This window comes from Melanotaenia boesemani, chromosome 9 (genome assembly GCF_017639745.1).
Source record: "Melanotaenia boesemani isolate fMelBoe1 chromosome 9, fMelBoe1.pri, whole genome shotgun sequence".
NCBI lineage: Eukaryota > Metazoa > Chordata > Actinopteri > Atheriniformes > Melanotaeniidae > Melanotaenia > Melanotaenia boesemani.
Window position 1 is genome coordinate 35,411,719 of NC_055690.1, and position 24,472 is coordinate 35,436,190.

Below are 24,472 nucleotides of genomic sequence, written 5' to 3' on the forward strand. Positions count from 1 at the left end.
AAAATCCTTGCCTCACTCCACCTGTTTTACCTGAGACGAGCTGGGCAAGGTCACTAGAAGGACTTTCAGTTGGCTGTAAAGAAGTTCTGGTAAACTGGGGGCTCAGGAAGCAAAACCAGGATCTATCCCAGGCAGGACTTGTCCTCGGTAAGGGACTGCTGACTGAAACTGGGAATATCGTTGAGTGGTGGAAGAAAAACTTTAAGGATGTCCTTAATCTGGCCACTGAGTCATCCACTAAGGAGGCAGAGTCAGAAGACTTTGTGGTAGATGTGCCCATCGCATCGGTAGGGGTCATCCATGTAGTAAAAATGGCCCCTGTTAGGTCCCTGTATGTCCAAAGTAAATGCTGTGTCTGTGACGCTGAACTGCTTAACAACGTTGGACTCCACCAAACCTGTTTGTGGTCAAGGACAGGACATCAAGGAGCAGTCGGATAGAGGACGGTATCTGGTTTTGGAACCTCTGGGTTGCATCACCATGGTTACCAGATGTGGGCAGTGATTGATTAATTTAGGAACACACTGGGTTCACCCAGGTGGAGCTGGAGAGTGTCTCTGGGCGCAGGGATGCCTTGGTTTTCCTGCTAAGGTGGTTGCCTCTGGAAATTAGATGGATGAGGAACCCTGAAGTAACTTCAATCAGTTTCATGATTTGGAACAACAAAAACACAGATGTAAGGAATTTTCCAGCCACTTAGACTGTAGTCTATCCCGATCCACCCTTCATGTTAGATACCAGCACAGAAAAACACACCTGCGCTGGGCCAAAGGAAGTAACTTGAGATACACAGTGGTGTGAGACTACGGGCTATATTGTTTTAATGAAGCATATCCTGCTTTATCTGCTAAGTCATGACAACTTTCCTTTTTTATTCCCTGTGAGAGAATGGAAATGAGCAGAAATTTAGAGACTGCGACCCCAGCTCGTCATGCGTTAACGATGTGAACGATGCTAAACTTCACGACTTCTCAGAATCAAACACAACTGTTGGTTTTGTTAGTTTTTGTTGGACACCAGGGTGTTTCTATATGAATAAACCCATATGCCCATACTTGTGAGGGCCAATTTGAATTTCAGACATTTTGAGAAGGTATGTAAATATTTGGCTGCTCAGACCTGGTTTCAGGGTTCAGGTTAGAATCAGGGTCCGGTTCTCCTCCAGGCTGCGGCCCGCTCAGCACCCTGCTCACCGTTTACTGCTCTACTGAAACTTTCTACTAAAACACTTTCAGTCTGGTCATAAACCAGACGCTGCACACATGCCGTCCGACCCAACCCGAGAGTCCGTTTATCAAGAGCAGAGGACAGAAAAATGCCGAGTTTCTCACTGAGGCTTTACAGCAGCGTGTCAGCGGGTGTGAGCATCCAAATCACTCAACGACCGCAAATCTAAAACAGAACCCGGGACCATTAAAATCCAGAGTTCGGTCCAAGGTAAGGAAAAGTGATGGGAGCATTTATTTTCTAAAGGTTCATCCTCTGCAAGGCCAGTCACTATTCTGCTAGACAATTATCTTATTATTATATGTTATTATAAATCAAACTAACTTAGAGTTTAGAGAACTTAGTGTGAATACTACTACAGGTCCTACTACTGTCGCCACTGAGTACTACTGCGGTTAGGACACTACCACCTAAACTACATGGCAGCATGTTGCTTCTCCAGTATTACAAGTTGGGTTGGATGAAAAACAACCAGTTAACCAGTTAGAGGAGAAATCAGAAACCTGAACCTCAATAACAAACTGGTTTATCCTCAACAGCAAAAATGATTTGATGTCAGACACAAGCTTTAAAACCTGAATAACTCATTTTAATGTTTGAAAACGACTCTGAACGTCAGCAAGCGCCACTCAGATTTATACATTTAAGGAAAATCTTCATATCAATGATGCAAATGTGAAAATTTCAACAAAGTCTGGAGGAACTGATCTGACGTAGATTTGTTTTGAGTCATATTTTTGACCCAAACCTTACTTTAATTCTCATAAAGTCACAATTTAGACGAGGCACATCCAGCCACCGTCCACCGGACCCCCTTTTTAATCCTGGTGTGATAGATGAAGCAGGGGGTGGAAACCTTCCTCAGAGGTTTTCTACATATTAACATGACAGCATCACACAGTTGCTGCAGGTTTGTCGGCTGCATCCATGATGAGAATCTCCCGTTCCACCACATCCCAAAGCTGCTCTACTGGACTGAGATCTGGTGGCTGTGGAGGCCGTTGGAGTCCAGTGAACTCATTGTCATGTTCTAGAAAGCAGGTGGAGATGATCTGAGCTTTGTGACATGGTGCATTATCCTGCTGGAAGTAGCATCAGAAGATGCTCCACTGTGGTCATAAAGGGATGGACATGGTCAGCAACAATACTCAGGTAGGCTGTGCTGGTTAAACCAGGACACGTTGGTACTTTATTTTATTTCATTTTTATAATTTATTGTTGTATGACCAGGCAGATGCTTGGGAAGGAACGCAGCCTAGCCAACATTCCCTGCTGCAACACACCTGACTCAAATCAGTGGACCATTGAGGGGCTTGTGCAGAAACTTCTTAAACCTGCAGGATGCTGTCCAGAGGGGTCCAGAGTTGGTGATCCCTGCTTTACAGAAACCCTAACTAAATCAAAAGAAAGACCAGTCGCCAGGCCAGAAGCCAAACCATGCAGCAAAGTTCATGGTCCCATATTCTTATTTTTATTTCCAGATGTTTATCTCTAGTTCCGTTTTTACTTTGATGTTTCAGTTAAGGAGACAGAAGCCAGAAGTCAGAGTTATGTTTGAGTAAAGAGGGGTGGGGTGGGGGGTTGTATATGTGAGCGGAGTGTGATGATGTGTGTGTGAGAGAGTCTGACCAGGTGTGTGTTATTGAACTTTATTTTATGCTTGTGTGTGTGTCTTATTTATATTCAAAATGTGTTTTTATCATGCTTCTGTATGAAAAGAGCTTTATAAATAAAGTCTGATTTGATTTGATGTCCTCCATTAATATCTATATGACTAGCATGTTAAACTCAGGGGAGCTAAGAAGGGCCTGAAGCTTGGTTGTGAAGTTTGTTCCAGATAAAGGCAGAAAGAAAGTCCTGGTATCAGATTATGAGCTGGTTTGTGTTTGAAGGTAAGATGAAAGCATGAAGGTAGTCCAATAACAGGTTTATAGAGAAACGTTTGAAGAAGCCTGAACACAGGATCCAGCATATTGTAATGATGCTGCATGAGCATAAGAACTAAAATAAAAACATGACTTATGTCTGAAGTATGAGTGGACGGTGAGTGTAGGCAATGAAGTAAAGAGGCGAGGAAGTGGACCAAATGCAGAACGGTGACAGAGATTAGGACGAGATAGGAAGACATCTGAGATCTGTTACGATGAAACCTAAATCAGAACTAACTGATTATCCACAGCAAGAATAATTAAACACAGGAAACAAGCAGGGTCGCCAACTGAAAGCCAAGAGTCTATAAACACAGGGAACTAACTACAAACATGAGCTTTCAGCAAGAGAAACCAGCCACGATGAGCAGGACATGAGCTGAACAGAAAGGCATGAACCTACAAAAGGAAACAGGAAACAAGACCAGAATCTAAGGGACAGACAAAAAGTCAATGAAATCCCAAACCTGTAGACAACAAATAGTTCAGCGTCAGTTCTTACATAAACCCTCTCATCAAGCACTAATCAAGACATCACTAATACACTGTTAAACATCTGCAGTCCAGACAGTTCCGTTTAATTTGTGTACTAGATCAAGGACCTGAACACAAGCAGATACCAACATATCTGTAGTCAGTTGTTTCCTTAAAACTCCTGAAAACATTCAGTCACACCACATAATGCCAAAGGTACAGGTGTGTGTGTATAAAGGTGTGTTTCTGTGTGTGCGTGAGAACTTACTTTGGGTAGTTCATGCAGTAGAGTGTGTAGATATCAAAGGCTTCACTCTGAAAACAGACAGGATAAAACTGAAGTTAGAGGAAGACACGTCGAGAGAAGTTCCTCAGAAATGAGCTGCGACTGTTACGGGCGGCGGAGGTGAGGACCCAGATCAGGCAGAACGCATAACAGACAACTTAACAAAGAACCCGTTTAAACTGGATCTTTATGCTTTTTGTTCAAATTTCTTACCAAAACACCCTAAATAATGCAGACTAAGAGAGTCATTACCTCCAGTCTCACACAAATCCAGAGTTTGACACCAAACTATAAACATCATCATTTAAACCACAGAGTATCAGCTGTGGGTCACATGACCTTCCCCATCTCTGGCTCCTTCCTCACAATTATGAAAAAAAAACGTGTGAGCTCTTATCTTCGTGCTCTGAACTGTTGTCCCTGCCTGACCGTTTTAACTCACTGTGTGTTTCCAGAGGAGGTTCCTGCTTTTTAAACTATGAATGGTTTCCCTTCACCTCCTGTCAGTCAGGTGGTCTCAGAGAAAGACCACATTATGTTCCACATGTTCAGCCCCTAAAATAACCGGGAATCTCCAGAAGTTTAATCTAATGTCCACTGCTGTGTAACAGACGCGAGGGTCAAGGAACAAACGTCAAACCTGCTGAGTGTCAGATGGTTTTATCCCCTTAATGAATTTAATTTAAGGTGTTGAGACTTCAGATGAAGCATCCAAACACAGAAAAAGAGAAAAAGCCTGCACGGAGGTTTGTTAATGTAACAGTGTGACCTTCATAAACAGCGTTGTAAATAAAAACAAACGTTTTTCAGCTGCTCTCTGATTGGCTGCCATCCTGAAATCTGTCAAAACTGGCAACATCCTCAGCAAATGTTAAAAAAAAACAACCGTTAAGATTATTTAGCTTCCACCTTTTTTTCCCCAGAATCATGAAAACATCCAACCACATTCAAAGTCTCATTCTTTCTCAACTGGAATATCTTGGAAATTATATGCATACACACACACACACTATAAAACCACATAAATGAATAAAACAGACGACTAAGTCTGATCTGGAAAAAGAAACCAAGAACAGGTACATGTAGGTGAAGTAATACGTAGGTCTATGTAGGCTGAGGACTCCCTCATGATGCTGCGACTTCTCTTATAAAACCTGGAGTCTACTATTCTAAAACCTAATGGCCGGGGCACAGAAGACTTGGACTTCCTCACTGTTCCGCCTGTAGCTGCTGACCGGTTCTGGGGAAAATGAGGTGAGTTACGTCACTGAGAATCTGGTGGAACATCTTTACTGCTGTTTTAAGTGTACGTTGTAGTTTTTTTTCTGGTCTTTGCATGCATATTATCAAAAATGCAGATAAGACCACACAACAAATGACTCTACAGTAGAGCCTAGTAGAATATCTTTTAGGTTTAGGGGTGCTTTAGACATGCTGTCTGAGCCGTACTCACCCTCTCCACAAAGCACTCTGCCATGGCTGCAGCGTGAGGACTCCGCTCTAGATCCTCCAGGAGATCACTGAGAACAGAACCAGACAGGTTTAAGAGGTTTTACAAGATCTTGTACATCACTGAGAAGAGCAACAACACGGGAAAAGCACCAGAACTAATATTTAGGAAGCGAGCTGAAGAGGTTCGCTCCCACGGACAAGGCAATGGATTGATGATGTTGGCTCGCACATTTCAGTTAGTCTCTAAGGTTCGGATGAAGCCGAGGGCAGCAAGTTCTTCTAAACCAAAGCAGACTCATTTATCATCTTTAAATTAGGGCAATTACATCCTATTACATTAAATACCTTAAAATGAAACTTTTTGTGCAGAAAAAATGATCAATTTCAGAGCTTCGTTTAGGAAAAACACACACTCACTATGTGAAAGCACAAAGATTTAGATCCTGCAGGAACAGCAGGTTGATTCTCTCCTTCGCTTTTATTCATACATTTAAATCTCACAAATACCAAGAAGCTGCAGCATCCATGCAGGATGGAGGTAAACAGGTAAGTAGTGGCATTTCCCACCATCCAATCCTTCATAAACCTTAAACCTTCAAACCTTGTTTTTGCTATTTCATCTGTTTTAGTTAATATAAAACTGCTTGGAGAAACTAAATCCCAGACAGCAGACATGATGTTTCCAGCCTCAGCTGTCAGATCATGAGGCTAAAACAATGTAAAATGAATGTATGAATAGATGTAGCAGCATAAAGGTCGACCAGAAGAAGAAAGCAGAATTTATTACTAACAGAACTTTGTAGAAATAACACACAGACCAACAGTGACCAAACCTTTTCTCATCTCATCGTTCTCTCAAGTCTTGGCTTTCAGGAGAAAAAATATTGTTATTGAAACAAACACACAACAGAAACTATTTCCATGTTTCCACTTTTTCCTCATTTCCAGTTATTCCTGCTACTATTTACCTGCTATCCTCACTAAACCAACTCCAGCTCAGCTGCTTTGTGGCGCCACCGTGCATCAGAAACGTCTTCTTGGCTTTATTCCAGCCATAGAGGAGCATTATTTTTCTTCTTTTCACACACACACAGAACTTTCTGCTCACTGGTTGATCTTTGGCTGCTCCTGATTGGACGTTACCGTCAATCTAAGCTCTCTGATTGGTGGAAAGTCTGACAGGAAGTGGCTTCATCATCATGTCCAGGTCTAAATAGAGGTCTCTTAGCAACAAAGTAGTGATGGTGATGTTTTTATGGTGAAATGTGATAAATAATGCTGTTATCATGGATCATTGTGGATTTACCAGATAGAGTCTCTGAATAAAACTACATTTAGTGGCTGGATTGTAAACCTCCTGGACGGATAGAAATGCTGGAAAACTTCTGTAAATCAGCTAAAGGGTAAAATATCCATCACAGTTTACCCCACAGAGATACACACCACCACTCCTCAGGACTGATGATGGTAGAAATGTTTAAATTGTTTTAAGGGTTAACGATTATTAACAAGAGGAAAACGTTCCAGACAGCTGCTGTAGGGAGGAGGTGGGAACCAGCTTAGAAGTTATTAATGAAAATACAAAACATTAATTTTGGGGTTTGAAGTTAATAACTAAACATTAATATCAGTCTCAATGGTCTGAAGGTCTGTCTGTGTCAGTATGGGGGGGTTAAAGTCATGTCCAAATAATTTGGAGTCCATTTTTCTGCAGAACAGATGTGATCCAAGAAAGCTGTCAATCTTCCAAGAAGAGGACGTCCCAGCAAGTAGAGCTCAAGAAAAGATCTCCACCTCAGATTCTCCAGTGAAGGGATGATGGTCTGGACACCTTGTAGTCATTGAGTGGACCATGAACTCCTCTGGACATCAAAGCATTTTAGAGTCAGATGTGAGTCCATCTGTCCAACAGCTAAAGCTGAAACTGTCTTATGCAGCAGGACAAAGATCCCAGACACAGCAGCAGATCTACACCAGAACCAAGGCTGATCAGGTCCAGCCAGACTCCAGACCTCATCCTGACTCAGATGCTGAGGTGGGACCTTCAGATGCTGCAGAACTCAGTGAGCTGAAGCAACGTCGGAAAGGGTGGAGCAGAATTTCAACCGTGAAAGAGCCTGATGGCATCATTCACACAAACACGAATCTCGTCACGATGCAGGATTCAGGTGATGATGCAGTCCCAAAACCAGCACAACCAGTGACTCTTCTCTCTGAGTTTCCACTTTGGGAGTCAAAGACAACATGTCTGCTGTAATGTGCACGTCAGCCGCAGTGAGAACAGACCAGCAGGGTCAGTGTGTTTCCACATGAAGGTTAGCTTGACAGCGAGCTGACTCCAGCTGGCAGACTTTCAGCCTGAAATCCCTCCGTCCGTTCCCACAGTCCATCCTCACCCTCATCCCTCCATCTTCCAAATTATCTCTGCACTTTCATTCTTCACCTTTCTTTCTCTGTTTAAAAACATAAGTTTTAGTTCAGCTGAAGCAGAAATTCAGAGTGAATATTCTCAGCATTGCTCCAGCAGGAAACATGTTGACGTTGGAAGATGGAGGCTGAATCCTGAGCAGATGGAGCTTCACACAGCTCCGTCTATTAAGCTCTTCACGTAATTAGAACCTCAGTTCCAAGTAAATACAGACAGAGTTCAATGATTTCCAAACCTCATCATCTCATATTTTATTCCCAGTAGAAGATAAAAACATGTCAGAGGATGAAACAGACGTTTCGCTATGTGATGAAAATATGAGCTGATAGTAAATCTGATGGAAAAAGTTGGAACAGGAGCAACAAAAGGCTGGAAAAGTACCTGGTACAAACCAGAAACACCTGGAGGAGCATTGGACAACTAACCAGGTTACCTGGCAACAGGTCAGTAACATGACTGGTATAAAAGGAGCATTTCAGAGAGGCAGAGTCTCTCAGATGGAAAGATGGACAGAGCTTCACCAATCTGAGACAAACTGGATCTAAAACTGTGGAACAATTTCAGAAAAATGTTCCTCAGACTTTGAAGATCCTCCATCTACAGTGTAGAATATCATCAGAAGATTCAGAGAATCAGGAGGAATCTCTGTGTGCATGGGACAAGGCTGGAAGCTGGTGATCTTCTGCATTAAAAGCAGACACGATTCTCTACTGGAAGCCACTGCATGGACTCAGGAAGACTTCCAGAAACCACTGTCTGTGAACACAGTTCACCCTGAAACCCACAAATGCAGGTTAAAGCTCCATCATGCAGAGAAGAAGCCAGATGTGAACAGGATCCAGAACCAGCTTCTTCCGTCTTCTCTGGACCAAAGCTCATTTAAAATGGTCTGAGGCAAAGTGGAAACCTGGATGAAGATGTGAACTAGTTTGTGGAAAGCATGGACGGCGTGTCCTGCAGACTAAAGAGGAGAGGGAGCATCCAGCTTGTTATCAGTGGACAGGTGAAAAGCTGCATCTCTGATGGGATGGGGCTGCATTAGTGCCTATGGCGTGAGCAGCTTCCACATCTGTGAAGCTCCATCAATGCTGAAAAGTACATGGAGGTTTTAGAGCAACATCTGCTCCCATCCAGACAACGTCTCTTTCAGGGAAGGCCTTGCAGATTTCAGCAAGACGATGCTGAACCACATCCTGCATCCATCACAGCAGCATGGCTTCACAGGAGAAGAGTCCGGCTGCTGAACTGGCCTGCCTGCAGTCCAGACCTTTCACCTGTACATCATCACCCAGAAGGCTGTAGAAAGCTGACTAATAACCAATCTATACCAGTCCAGATTTCAGCAACTAACTAGAAACTTTGTGGATTAAACATCCATAAATACTCAGCTGATTTGTGTCGTTTGAGCAGCTGCAGCAGTCATGTCTCACCACTCTGCGGTCCAGAAGAAAACAGGTACAAAAAGATTTTAAAATCACATAAATGACTTTGTTTGACCTGAAAAACTTCAGGTCAGACAGAAACAGCAGTAACACAAGCTCGGCTTGGCTCGGCTGCTTCGTAGAGCCACTACACTTTATTAAACTTGGAAGTAATTTATGTGGCTGTATCTTTTGTAAGGTAGTTATTCTGCAGAGGAACCTGGAGAGGTTTCTCTGACTCGAGTTTTGAAACCTGTTGGCAGCTGATCTGTAAAAAAACAGAGTGAGTTATGATGAAAATATCAAGCAGCTTGTTGTAAAAGAGTCAAGTTATTGTTCGGCACAGGCATTATTTCAGCCAGACAGGAGGGGGAGAGCCTCTCAGACTCCCTGAGGACAGATAATTACAATCATAATACTTTTTATTTTTACTGCACATTTACAGACACTTAAAGATGTTTTTCTTTTATTCCAGCAGGATGGAGGTGACGTGGACAGAGAAATATTTTTAATGGGTTTTGTGGTTTATTAGGTGTTCTCCTCGTGAAAATGCTGCTGCCGTAGTCAAATCCACAGCCGACAAAAGTTTAAACCTGGACGGTGAATCCTTCTGAAGCTTTGAGAAAACACGTCAGATCAGGAATCGTTTCACAAGAAGCTGGACTGACTTTGTATTTTCATCCATTTTATATTTTCATTTTATTCAACAAGCTTAACTTTTATGATTTTCTAGTTATTATACAGTGTCAGCTGACAATCAGATATTATACACTCTAAATTTAGACACTTAATCAAGCTAATTAACAGCTGTGGTCACAATTTATGACTTAAGAAATATGGAATTAAAAAGATAAAAATAGAGACTCATTCTCAGTTAACTGTTACTTACGGGGTCTCTACTGGAACAACTCATTTTTATTTTTCATTTCAATTAAACATATAAACTTGCCAAAATATTGAAAATTATATACTTTGCAGATGACACTCATGTATATAAAAAAAAAAATGTCTGCATATTTTCAGGTTGTGGTGGGGGTGATATCATGCACTCTATATTTTAACACTTAATGAAGCTTACTGATGGTAGAGGTCACAAATTTTGACTGGACAAATGACATAGATATGAAATTACAGAGAAAAAACAATGACTGAACAAAAAGAAACTCATTCCCAGTTGTTAATTATTACTTGTGAGGTTCCTCAGGGCTCCGTTCTGGGACACCTGATGTTAAATTTGATTTAAATTATACACATAAACTTCCAGAAAATTAAATTAGCAGATGACACAAGTGTATTTGTGTCAAATATTTTTCCACATAATTTAAATTAGTTCAACACAGACTTGTAGTTAACACAGAATAAATGGAGCAGAGACTTCCAGACCAGACCAATGCCTGAAATGAAAAATCCCAAATCCGATCTGAGTGCTAGTTATTTTTATTCAAAAACTGAATAAAGGTTTGCTGACTGATTCTTTTGCTCTGGTTTAGGATGTATGTGTATATACATACAAATTATTGTACTTCAGTCCAGTCTTGGACTAGTTTGTTTCCTGCTTTTCAGTCATGTGGATTTATGTTTTTGACATAGAATTTTCTACCTGTGCAGTGGCATCGAAAAGAGGATAGCTATATAGGAAAACTACAATGAAAAACATTTCTCAAACTGACATGAAATCACTTCTATGCCTGCAGCCAGAAAGCAAGCAGACGTCATGAATCCAGTGATCCAGACCAGTCCTACCAGTAAAATCCATCAGATCAAGCAACTGAGCCAAATAAAAGCAAAGAGAACCTGATAAGAGAGGAGATGTGCTTTGAAGCTGCTAACAAAGATAACCGCAGGAAACTAATTGCTTTCAAATTAATTGTAAAAAGTTTTCACTAAAAGAAAAACAGCCTCTTTGTGCATCAGCAGCCCCCCTTCATAGAAACAAGCTGCAAACACACTTCAGTAGGATTTATTGTATTTGGACAGAAGGAAACATAAACTGTGAAACGTGAAGAATCTGTGACCTCTACATGTTTGACTCCTCGTATCTTCATCATCAGAGCTGAATAAACGTCATGTCTTCAGCTGAGGCTGTTCCCCCGGAGAGCAGCAGATTAAAGACACACTGGAGGAGAGAGCCTGGAGAAAGTTTACCCTGAAATATTTCTGAAAGGAGTTCAGACGACAGACAGGCTTCTGCTGCTGAAGTGATGGACGTGCCTGCAGGATGGTTACCGAGTCAAACAGGAAACAAGAGAAGGAAACGAGTCAGAAAGGTGGGAAAAGAAAAGCAAATTGGAAAATAAACAAGGAAAACTAAGAAAAAAGAAAAGTGGAAATAAAGACATGAAGAGAGGAGAGGAAAATGAAACAAGAAAAAAAAGAAAAAAAATTAATGAGAATGAAGAAATTATGACAAACAAGGAGAGGTGGAAGGAGACAAGCCAGGAAAGGTGGGAATAATTCAAACAAGGGAAAAAGAGAGAAAGTAAAGAGAAGAAATAAAGAGAAGAAGAAAAACAAGAAACGCAAACAATGGAAAGAGAAAGAAACATTTTAGGAGACGACAAGAAATGACAGAGGAGGATAGGAGGAAGGAAGCAAGGAAACATGAAGGAAGAACGACAAGACAGTAAAAAGAGGAAGAAAAAGAAGACAAGGAAAGGAAAACGGAAAACATGAAGAAAGGAGGAGGCACAAAGCATGACAGGAAACTACAGAGGTTTAAAGTAAACCAGAAAAGGAGAGGAAAGGAGGAAAGGAGGAAAGGAAACAAGGAGACACATTCTGACAGACAGACAGATGGATAGACAGATTGGTAGGTAGTTTGATAGATGGATGGATGGATGGACGAAAGGATGGATGGACGGATGGATGGATAGACGGACGGACGGACGGATGGATGGACAGACGGACGGACAGATGGATGGACGGATGGATGGATAGACGGACGGACGGATGGATGGATGGACGGATAGACGGACAGATGGACGGACAGATGGATGGATGGATAGACGGACGGACGGACGGACAGATGGATGGACGGACGGATGGATGGATGGACGAACGGACGGATGGATGGATGGACGGATAGACGGACGGATGGACGGACAGATGGATGGATGGATAGACGGATGGATGGACAGATGGATGGACGGACGGATGGATGGATGGATGGACGGATGGACGGACGGATGGATGGATGGATAGACGGATGGATGGACAGATGGATGGACGGACGGATGGATGGATGGATGGACGGATGGACGGACGGATGGATGGACGGACAGACAGATGGATGGATGGACGGATGGATGGATGGACGGATGGATGGACGGGTGGATGGATGGACGGATGGATGGATGGATGGATGGACAGACAGACAGATGGATGGATGGATGGGGAGGAGACATCCCACGTTACACTCAGCTCTCTGCAGTCTAACAAGTTTAATCAGGTCTCTCATTCTCACACACATGTTTGTACACAACGATGGACACACACTCCTCCTCCTCCTCTTCCTCGCTCACCCTCTCTACTCTGGCGTCAGGCCTCATTTTGTGGTTGGCGGACATTGTTAGAGGGAAGTAACCACAGAGGAGGGTGAGGAGGAGGAGGAGGAGCTGGTAGAGAAACAGAAAGAGAAACCAGGCCACAATTTAAACAAGTTAATACGACCGCGAGAAAAGAGAGAATCAGTCAGCAAGGAAAAGGAAAAAAATCTGATAATTAAAAACAGAACGAGAGACAGAGCATCTTTAAATCAGGATGCTGTATTATTATTATTATTATTATTATTATTATTATTATTATTATTATTATTATTATTGTTATTATTATTATATGTGAATTTACTTTTTATGTTTGTATCTGTTTCATGTTTTCTGTCCTACAGTTGATAACTTTTGCAAATACTCCATGTGGTTCTGCCTGTCTGCTATCAGTTTTTCCTTCTAAACCTAAAGGGATTACAGAAAATTCATATGAACATTATTATTAAACTAACAAATAAAATAAAATACAATAAGGCCTGTGGGATTGTGAGCCTGAACACTGGATGGCGGAATTTTTCAGGATCACTGACAAGCTGAAGTTATTTGTGAGGAACTTCTGGAACGTTTGCTGGAGTTAACAGGGATTACTCAACAAACTACAACCCAGGACCGGACATTTTGGATCAGCATTAAGTAAACGGAGGTTCTCATGATGTGGACACGGTTCTGCTCGGATCCTCAGACCTGTGACCTCCTGTAGCAGGTTATGTTTTAACATCCGTCGGCTGGTTTCTCAGGAAATCAGCATCATGTGAGGGTTTGGACCAATCAGCATCCTGCAGGTTCTGTTCCTGTTTTCATGTCCTAAACACATCGGATCACTGGGATCACTGGGATCACTGGGATCACTGGGATCACTGGGATCACTGGGATCACTGGGATCACGCCTCATTAGGGCTTCTGAGGTAAAACGATGAGCTCCTCTGGGGTTAAACAGTCCAACACTTTTCCTTCATCTTCATCAAACCTCCTTTCAGCCATCATCCTCATCGGTTGCTGGCTTTGCTTCATTCTGCTCCTGTTCTGTTCACACCTCTGCAGCAACACGTTTTATCCCCTCCCGTCTTTTCTCAGGACTTTCAGCTGCTCAACAAACAAACCCATCTCGGCCCCTGGTGACCCCACTGACCCACAAACCCTGAGCGCCTGAGCTGCCCCCCCTCAGCAGGCCAGGGCCAAACCAAACACATGGGCCCGGGTCTGTTTTTCATCCTCCCACGAAGAGAGAGGACTGTTTAACGGAGTGATTAACAGCAGCTGACTCTGTGGCATCTGAGATATGCTGCTTAACTAAACGGATGATGGAGGGCGAAGAAGAAGAGGAGGAGGAGGAGGATGAAACATGAAGATATCAAAAAGCTGCCAAGGTCTGGAAGTAAAGTTTTCTGTGTTCTAGGAAAATTGAATGAAGAGGCAGATTTATACGACTCTTTCTGGACTGCTTGTGTGGTCGCAGATCCGAAGAAAAATGTTAAATCTAAAAACCTGCAGGTCTCATCATCGGCTTTTAACTTCGGCTTCTCTTCAGGATGCACCAAGACACAAAGAAAGGGGTTAAAAATGAATTTTTTTATTTAACAACAGTAAAACGGAGAGCAACTACTTCCTTTCATTCATCCTCTATTCCCATTTTATCCAATTTAGTGACACGGGCTGGAACATTTCCAACTGACACGGGGTTAGAGGTGGGCTTCACCCTGGACTAGTCTCCAGTCCATCAATGGGACACAAACAAGCGGGGCATGCTCAGATCTGCAGTCTACAGTCAGTCATGAGCCTGGGCTGTAGAAGGGAAAAAAGGCATGTTCCCGATCTGAGGAAAAACCTCCCACCTCTGCTTCAGTCCTGCACATAATTACATATTTGACTGAAGATCTAGATCAGGGGTGTCAAACTCAAATACACAGTGGAACAAAATGAAAAAACTGGAACAAGTTGAGGGCTGGGCTGGTTCAATGTTTATTAAAAGCTTATTAAAATGACATTATTGCTCATATTGAACCTGGAACAAACAGAGCCTATTAGTTATTGTCTATAAAACAACATTAATCATTAAATAAATGAGAAAAAAGTGTTTTTTTTTGTTTGTTTTTTACTTGTCCTGACCAGCATCGTAGCAAGCAAGGCAAGTGATGATGAAGCTGCAAGTGACGTAGATCCGGTGAGACAGCAGATTCAGACCAGGCTCGCTCAAACATTTTCACCAATCTAATCAAAAAATTCTTGAAAGTAGGAAAATAGTATCTTTTAAGGTACGCTGGAGCACAGCGGGGACGATTTGGCCATCCTGACAGATTTCATAGATCGTGCTTTGCCAGCAAACAAACAGAAGAAGCAGATGAAGGATCGGGGCTGTGAACTGAAGGGGACGAAATTTGGCGTAAACAACCAATATCCAAGAGAGATCCTGGACCAGCAAAGAGTCCTGTTTCCCATCAGGAGGAAATTTATCGCCGAAGGCTCTCGTGCTGTCATTGAGGTGGATAAGTTGTTTATTAATAGGCAGCCAGGCACCAGCCATTCAGGGCGGCCAAAGCAGCCTCTCCCCCCACTGCCGCACACCACGCCCAGGAGCAACAGGTCCCCCCAGACAGCCATCACCAACCTCAATGTTCCAGCTAACATCAGTTTTTAACAGCTCTAAGATCATTTGCTAACAGCTGTAACATCAGCAGCTAACAGCTATAAAATCAGATGCTAACAGCCGTAACATCACCTGCTAACAGCCGTAACATCAGCAGCTAACAGCTGTAACATCAGCAGCTAACAGCTGTAACATCAGCAGCTAACAGCTGTAACATCAGCAGCTAACAGCCGTAACATCAGAAGCTAACAGCCGTAACATCACCTGCTAACAGCTGTAACATCAGCAGCTAACAGCTGTAACATCAGAAGCTAACAGCCGTAACATCACCTGCTAACAGCTGTAACATCAGCAGCTAACAGCTGTAACATCGGCAGCTAACAGCTGTAACATCAGCAGCTAACAGCCGTAACATCAGAAGCTAACAGCCGTAACATCACCTGCTAACAGCTGTAACATCAGCAGCTAACAGCTGTAACATCAGCAGCTAACAGCTGTAACATCAGCAGCTAACAGCTGTAACATCACCTGCTAACAGCTGTAACATCAGCAGCTAACAGCTGTAACATCACCTGCTAACAGCTGTAACATCACCTGCTAACAGCTGTAACATCACCTGCTAACAGCTGTAACATCAGCAGCTAACAGCTGTAACATCAGCAGCTAACAGCCGTAACATCAGAAGCTAACAGTCGTAACATCACCTGCTAACAGCTGTAACATCAGCAGCTAACAGCTGTAACATCAGCAGCTAACAGCTGTAACATCAGCAGCTAACAGCTGTAACATCAGCAGCTAACAGCCGTAACATCAGCAGCTAACAGCCGTAACATCACCTGCTAACAGCTGTAACATCAGCAGCTAACAGCTGTAACATCAGCAGCTAACAGCTATAACATCACCTGCTAACAGCTGTAACATCAGCAGCTAACAGCTGTAACATCAGCAGCTACATTAACAAGTTTTAACAAGTTTGTGATCTCTGAGCTTCTGACATGTTTAATGACAACAAAGCAGTTGTTCTTAGAGCACCTAAATGGACAAGTGAAAACAGAACAGTTAAAATCACACATGGAAGTTAACTGTTTTTAATCACAAAAACAATCAGCAGAAGCTTTAAATGCTTCCCCGATGTTTGCCCTAAGAAATCAAAAATACCAGATTAGTCTTAAATATAAAAATAAAGTCAAGCTGTCGAGCCTAGAAGAGAGTGTTCTTTACCCTTATTATACCTGAGTCATGATGAAAGTGTGATCAAAGTGTAAAGCTCTTAAAGGACATATATTTAGTTTTCGGCAGACCACCCTTTAGACGCACGTCAACAAATGAACTCCGGCTGCCTGTAATGTGTCGTCATGTTTGGATTCAGCTTGTGTGGAGTCTCAGTGGAAGCACAGCAGTCATGCAACTGACTGTGTTTCATGACAGCTGCAGCCTCCAGCCAGAAGAAGACAAAACAAGTGACAATCAGCTCACAACTCTGTCTTTCAAACAGAGATGTTTTACATGTCAGCTTGTTCTGCCCAGACTCGCTGCTTTGCTGATCTGCAGGTCAAACAACTTCAGACTTTCTGCTTTCTGCAATCATGTAGCAATAAAAGTAAAATTTCTCTGAAACCACATCTGGGACTTCTGTCTTCTGACTGGCCTTAAATGATGTTCCACAACTTCTTTTTCTCAGCTTTAATGGGTGTAATGAGATTAATCACACAGAGAGCAGGTTTGTTTTCTGTGTGGTCATTTGACAAAAGGTCAGTTTGAAGGTTTAATGTATCAGGACATAATAGGAAAACCAAATAATCTGATTACTGAAAGAAAACTAAGGCAAACCGCAGAAGAAGTAGGTGAAAAATTATAATTCTGTGTGTTTTGTTGCAGATGGAAATCCCTGATTGGTTAATTTAGTCCAGATCTGCAGTTTAAACTGCACATCAGCTGTTACAGACAGTAAAAACTACCAGGAACACGAGGTGCAGCCTTATCTGGTAACAAAGAATGCGTGCACAACCACTTCAAAGAGGTTTCAGGTTTTAGGTCAACATGAGGAATGGATGATGTCACTGGAGGTCCTCACAGCTATAAACATGCCACGCCGTGTTTGTGTGACATCACGAGACCCAAAAATCTGGTTCACATGGAGACGGCAAAGTTCAGATCTTCAAATCACAGCAGGTCAGAAACCAGAGACACGAACGAGACGGAGAAATCAGTGCTGACATCACCGATCACCCATCAGACTCAGCGGCTGGATTTGGCCCAGTGCATGATGGGAATACAGAGCTGGTGATGATTTGCTGACATTGTTTGTGTCTGACTTCAGAGTTTGAGAATGAACAGAATGTGTGTGTGTTGGTTTACTTCTTTATCTCTCAGCAAGTTGAACGGAAACATGAGAAAACGGCAACTAATGTGATAAAAGTTTTATAATCAGGCCATCGAAGGAGGTCACATTCTGCAGAGCATCAGATTCCAGTACAACAGACTCTCATATCAGCATCCACCTTTCTGGTACCGGGTTGGACCCACTTTCTTCTCCTGAACTGCCTTCATTCTTGCAAATTCTTAGAAAAGCGGATCATGTGATGGTCTTAAATAAGAAACTGTGCAAACAGCAGATCAGAGAAACTGTAAATTTACAGGACTTGATTCATTTCTACTTGACAGTGAAATTAAACAAAACAATATATCCTTCATTTTAAAACATTACATTTTAAATGTGCAGCATGTAAAAAAGAAGAAATTAAGGGTTAATGAGAGAAAAATGTAATCTATTAAATAAAAAATGTTTCTTTCTGTATTTAATCCCTTTACAGAAATAAGTGTCATGTTTTTATCCTCTCAGAAGGAGCCATTCAAACCTTCCTGTGGAAGCTGCCATATTTGTGCCAACATTTTTACTATTTTTTTACATTTTTACAAGAGAAACCTGTTCACCTGACATCATGTCTCTGGGCGCTTCCTTCCACCTCGTACATTACTGATGATGATGGTTGAACACAGACGGACGGACGGATGGCTGGATGGATGGACGGACAAATGGATGGATGGATGGATGGACGGGTGAGATGGACGGATGGATGGACGGACGGATGGATGGATGGATGGGTGAGATGGACAGATGGACGGACAGATGGACGGACAGATGGATGGATAGATGGATGGACGGACGGACAGATGGACGGACGGACGGATGGATGGATGGATGGATGGACGAATGGATGGATGGATGGATGGATGGATGGATGGATGGATGGACGAATGGATGGATGGATGGATGGATGGATGGACGGACGGACGGATGGATGGATGGATGGATGGATGGATGGATGGACGGATGAATGGATGGATGGATGAACTGACGGACGGATGGACAGATGGACGGACGGATGGATGGATGGACGGACGGACAGACGAATGGAAGGATGGACGGATGGACGGACAGACGGATGGATGGATGGGTGAGATGGACAGACGGACGGATGGACGGACGAATGGACGGATGGATGGACGGACGGACGGACAGACGGATGGTCGGATGGATGGATGGATAGATGGGTGAGACGGACGGACGGATGGTCGGATGGATGGATGGATAGATGGGTGAGATGGAGGGACGGATGGACGGACAGACGGATGGTTGGATGGATGGATGGATGGGTGAGATGGACGGACGGACGGACGGACAGACAGACAGATGGATGGATGGATAGATGGGTGAGATGGACGGACGGACGGACGGACAGACGGATTGATGGATGGATAGATGGGTATGATGGATGGACGGACGGATGGACAGACGAATGGATGGATGGATCGATGGTTGGATGGATGGATGGATGGATGGATGGATGGGTGAGATGGGCGGACGGACGGACAGACGAATGGATGGATGGATGGATGGATGGATGGATGGATGGGTGAGATGGGTGGACGGACGGACGGACAGACGAATGGATGGATGGATGGATAGATGGGTGAGATGGAGGGACGGATGGACGGACAGACGGATGGTCGGATGGATGGATGGATGGGTGAGATGGACGGACGGACGGACGGACGGACGGACAGACAGATGGATGGATGGATAGATGGGTGAGATGGACGGACGGACGGACAGACGGATTGATGGATGGATAGATGGGTGAGATGGAGGGACGGATGGACGGACAGATGGATGGTCGGATGGATGGATGGATAGATGGGTGAGATGGCGCGTGGCAGGAAAGATTTCCTGTATCTGTCCTTTGGACAGCGGAGCTGAAGCAGCCTGTGGTGGAAGCTACTCCGCTGTCTGTCCACGGTGTGATGGACAGACAGCGGGTGCTGATCATTGTCCTTGAAGGATAATAGTCTATCCAGCATTCTCCTTTCCACCACGGTCTCAAAAGCTGGTAAGCTGCAGAGAAGCAGGAGAGAGAGGGAGCAATGTTTTCACCCCCCAGGAATTACTCTTAAGTTTGACTGTTTATCGGAGGAATCGCCCAGTATTAACATAAACTTGTTATAAGGTCACTTTTTTGTTGGCTTTTGTCGTTTAGGCAGGAGAAATAAACTTCCTGAACACTGTCGACTGAGCCGAACTCCTCCGGATCCTACTGTAACACACGCACATGTTGGTGTCGTGTCTGAAATATGATGGGTGATGTCGCCTTTTGGCCTTGTTATGTCTACACATCTGCTACAGCATGTGTGTGTTGCTATAAACGTATTAACTTCGTCAGCTAAAATCTAATAAGCTGCATCTCTGCTGTGATTCTGAGTCAGTAACATTATTTCCCATGAGAACCGGCGACAGGAAGCCGGGATGGAATGAAAACTCTGTGTGTGTGTGTGTTTTGACATTGTTCGTCTGGGCGTGTGTGTTGCGAACACAAAGAAAGTGAAGTGTGAAAACAGGACTCTTAGCAGGGAGGAGGGTGAGGGTGACATATGTGAGCAGCTTCCTTCCCAGGCTCTGGATCCATCCATGGGCTCCTCTGCCTCTCACTGATGTTTCGTGTTCAGAGTTTGGGTCTCCCGGCTGAGATGAAGTGGTGAAGAAAGTTTTCCAGTAGTAGTTAAATAAAGAGTCCTAAAACTTAAAGCGAAAGCTTTCCTTCCCCTCAGTTTGAGTTTTATGACCCAACATGGAATAAGTTGGAGTTATCTTCACCAGAAACCAACTGTTGAACATGTGAAAGAGATTTTCAGTCAAGGACGCTCAAATCTTTCTAAATCCTCTTTGAAAAAACTACAAGTCTCATTTTCACAGTGTTCACATGCAATCTGAACTCAGTACCACCGAGCGGTTTCTAAGGACACGTTCACGCTGCGGTCTAAATGCTCAAATCCAATTTTTAAAATCGAAATCTGACTTTTTTGTGTGGTCATTCCCATCATTTCAATGTGACCTTCATCACACAAGTCTGAACGGTGGTCCTGAAGCGATGTGCAGAGGAAAACACGCCGTCACAAAGTAAATGTAAACATGGATGCTTTACCTGTTTGTTTATCAACTGGAATGTACTTTCACAGTCGGAGCTGACAAAATTATGCACAACTGATACTAATTTAGTCTAAAAATGTACCTTTCTTTCCACTGACTAGCTGAATCAACATTATCCATGTTGCTGCATTCTCCGTCCACCAGCACAGAATTGAGACGTTTGTCTGACTTCTGTGTCATCAAAGTCGGACGAAATGCGACATGACCGTCCAGATTGAGGTTGCATCTACGCATCTACGACTGGACATGTATCCAATCTAGGACCACATATGAATTAAAAAATCCAATATATGTCACATATAGCAAAAAACTTGAAACTGGAGCTGCAGTGTGAACGTAGTCTAACTCCTACAGAGGAGCAACATCTGTGCGTAAATTCTACAGAAGTAAGTAAAGTTTATTTATAAAGCACTTTTCACAGATAGAAGTCACAAAGTGCTGGACATAAAATGGCTGCAATGAAACAACATAATTTCATAAAAGCCCAGTCTCCCGGGTTTTAAATCGGGCCTTTGGGACCTTCAGGAGGCTCAGACCTGCAGACCGAAGGGTGCACCCTGAGGAGTAAGGACGCAGCAACGGGGGGCCGACCACGTGACACCCAGAAAGTCAAAACTAAAATTTTAAAATCATTACAAAATTTGACTGGAAGCCAAAGAAGTCTTGATAAAATAGGGGAGATGTGGCTGTTCTGGGCAGACCTGTTAATAGTCTGGAGGCAGAGTTCTGCACTAACTGAAGTCTGTTTAGAGGCGGCTTATTGAAACAAGTGAAAACAGAATTACAATAATCAACAGCATGAATAATCACTTTACGATCTGATTCTGACAGAATTCTCCTAACGTTAGAGACAGATCTCAAATAATAAAAACGATTTATGGTCGGCTGCTGAGAGCGACCCTCCAAAGACAGCTTGATGAAACACAAGCCCGAGCTTTCTGAGGCTGGTTTTAACAGACAAGCCCAGAGCACAGATGGTTTCTGAGAGGGAAGTTTTTCCTGAGCAATCCTCGGGGTTTCTGCTTTGCTTAAATTTATCTGAAGGTAATTTGAAGAGACACAGTTTTGATGCAAGATATACATTCCAGGAGCAAAACGTGAAACTCTGAGTCATTGAAGGAACAACTGAATGTCATCAGCGTAAAATTGATAGGACACATTTTTAAAACCACAAATCAGCTGACCAAGAAGCATCAGGTACAACAAAAACAAACAGGACCAAGAACAGAACCCTGTGCAACTCCACAGGACGGGTTGGACCCATCAGACATTAGATTGTTCATAACAACATTAACCCAGAAGAGCCCAACGTGACATATTTGTCACATACAGTTTCTGAGACATCTTGCTTCAATTTATGGTATAAACTTTGCTCAAAATCCTGTTGAACACAATCGATACTTGTCTTCTGTCCTGTAATAGATATCCAGAAGCAGAAAACCATTTTATAATATTTATAATAGATCACATTGTAATAACTGGTATGTATCCCCCTCCCCCCAAAAAATGTTAATTTTTTTGTCACATTTTTAAGGGCCAAATAAAGACCTCATATTTAAAAAATTTGACTTTTCTTACCATTGGGCCTTAATGGGTTAATAGTTCTTCCTATGAGGAAAACCACTGGTGGACTGATCCAAAAAACCCCATCTCTGATTCAGGTCGATTTATCCATATACTGTGGTCTATGGTATCGAAAGCAGACGTTAAATCCAGTAAAACCAGAACTGTGTAACAACCCGAATCTGCAGCCATCAGAGACTGGAGACTTTCATTAGAGCAGATTCAGTGGATTGAAAACGATCATAGAAATCATGCTGCTCCATAAAGGACGTAGCAGCCTGCACATCAATTTGTTCTCGTGTTCTGGATCAGCCAATCAGGAGCAGCCAAAGATCAACCAGTGAGCAGAAAAGAAGAAAAATCCCTTTTTTTTTTCTCTCTCTCTCTCTCTCTCTTCCTCTATCTCCCTGTCAGGTTCGGCACTGACATATAAGACTAAAGAAAATAAGATTACAATAAAAATAATAAAAATATCAAGGGCAGCCATGTATATAACATGTCTCCCTTGGTAGAGCAAATCTGTCAAGCAAAATATGGCACACAGACCACCGTTCTGTATGTTAGGATGCTGGACAGGACAGGGTAAAAAAAAAAAAAAAAGAAGAAAAATAATGCTCCTCTATGGCTGGAATGAAGCCAAGAAGACGTTTCTTATGCACGGTGGCGCCACAAAGCAGCTGAGCTGGAGTTGGTTTAGTGAGGATAGCAGGTAAATAGTAGCAGGAATAACTGGAAAAGAGATGATTTTAACCTTCCCATGACCTGCCACTCTGGGCTTCAAATGCAAACTACTGGCTGATGTCACACCTCCCTACATCCACAGTAACCCCCAGCTCACCCTCACCCAGCCTCAGACGGCCTCCTCTTTGGGCTGCAGGCTGTTAAAACATCCAGACGGCTCAGCAGCTGAAAGCATGAGAACACGGAGCGACGGCTTGACGCTCAAACTAGCGTGACAATCAAACAGGCACACCAGCAAGGCAGGCTGGAATATCACTCAGTATTCCCGCTCCGTAAATCCCCAAGAATCTGGCTTGGTCAGACCAGTTCAGCAGCTGCTGCAAGACTTCACCTACAAACACCCGGTTTTACATCAGGAGACGTTAGCTGATGCAACCAGACTCAGACCTGCAGCACGAAATCACTCCACCTAAACGGAAGTTCTCCCACATCCACACTGAAAAAGACCGAAGCGTCTCAGAGTCTCTACAAACCTGAACGACGTTCCTCTCGGACTCCCATCAACATGTTCTACAAAACTCTGAGAGGAAAATCAGCTGTTCAACCATCAGAAACTCCTCAAATTTTCTCTCTTCCACACACCGTAGTGAAAAAATGTACATATTATTTAAACATGTATTCTGTATTTTTCATTTAAAACACTTAAATTACAGTTTAATTATGAACATGGCAAAATATTCAATAAAATCCTCATTCACCAATATTTTATATTGAAACCATTGATGAACTTCAGCCCAGATAAAAATGACCAAGATTTCAGGGTTTAAATCCTTTAAATTCCAGTTAAATTAAATTAAATTAAATTAAATTAAATTATAAAACAAAAATAACAAAAGTGATTGTGTTAGTATTGTTATGTAGTGTCAACTTTTAAATTAAGCACCCTCCAGACAAAATCTCAAAAAACATTTTTCCAAATCAATATTTAATTTAATTTAGTTTAATTTAGAATCTATTAATGAATTTCAGCCCTGATTAACATTATCAAATATTCATTAATTTTCATGATTTTACTATCATTATTTCAAATTTCAGTTGAATTATTTTACTTTCTCATGATTATTTATTTTTAAAAAATAAATAATGTAAATAATTGATTTCCATGTAATAGATACCAGAGGAGGATTAATGTTGTCTTGGATTAGCAACAAATTTATTTGACGGCGTTATTTGTTTTATGTAGTGTCAGATTTAAAATCAGGCATCCTGTGGACGCCTATTTAAAAGAAAATGTAATAAAATCTTCATCAATATTCCTTTCTTTCCATCTTATGACTTTTTTTCTTAGCTCTATTGATTCACTTCTGCCTTGATCAAAATGATTAAATCGTGAATTAT

The 24,472-nt window shown here is 42.5% G+C and overlaps 1 protein-coding gene across 4 annotated transcripts in view; it reads right to left on the reverse strand.

The window, feature by feature from the left end:
- plekhg2 (pleckstrin homology domain containing, family G (with RhoGef domain) member 2) overlaps positions 1–24,472 on the reverse strand; it is a 123,833-nt gene that overhangs the window by 52,296 nt on the left and 47,065 nt on the right. For all 4 annotated transcript variants that reach the window (XM_041995184.1, XM_041995182.1, XM_041995181.1 and 1 more), the window contains 2 exons: positions 5,369–5,435; positions 3,898–3,944 (listed from right to left, as the gene is read on the reverse strand). In XM_041995184.1, coding sequence (XP_041851118.1) covers positions 3,898–3,944; positions 5,369–5,435 — 114 coding nt within the window. The remainder of the gene's footprint in view (positions 1–3,897; positions 3,945–5,368; positions 5,436–24,472) is intronic.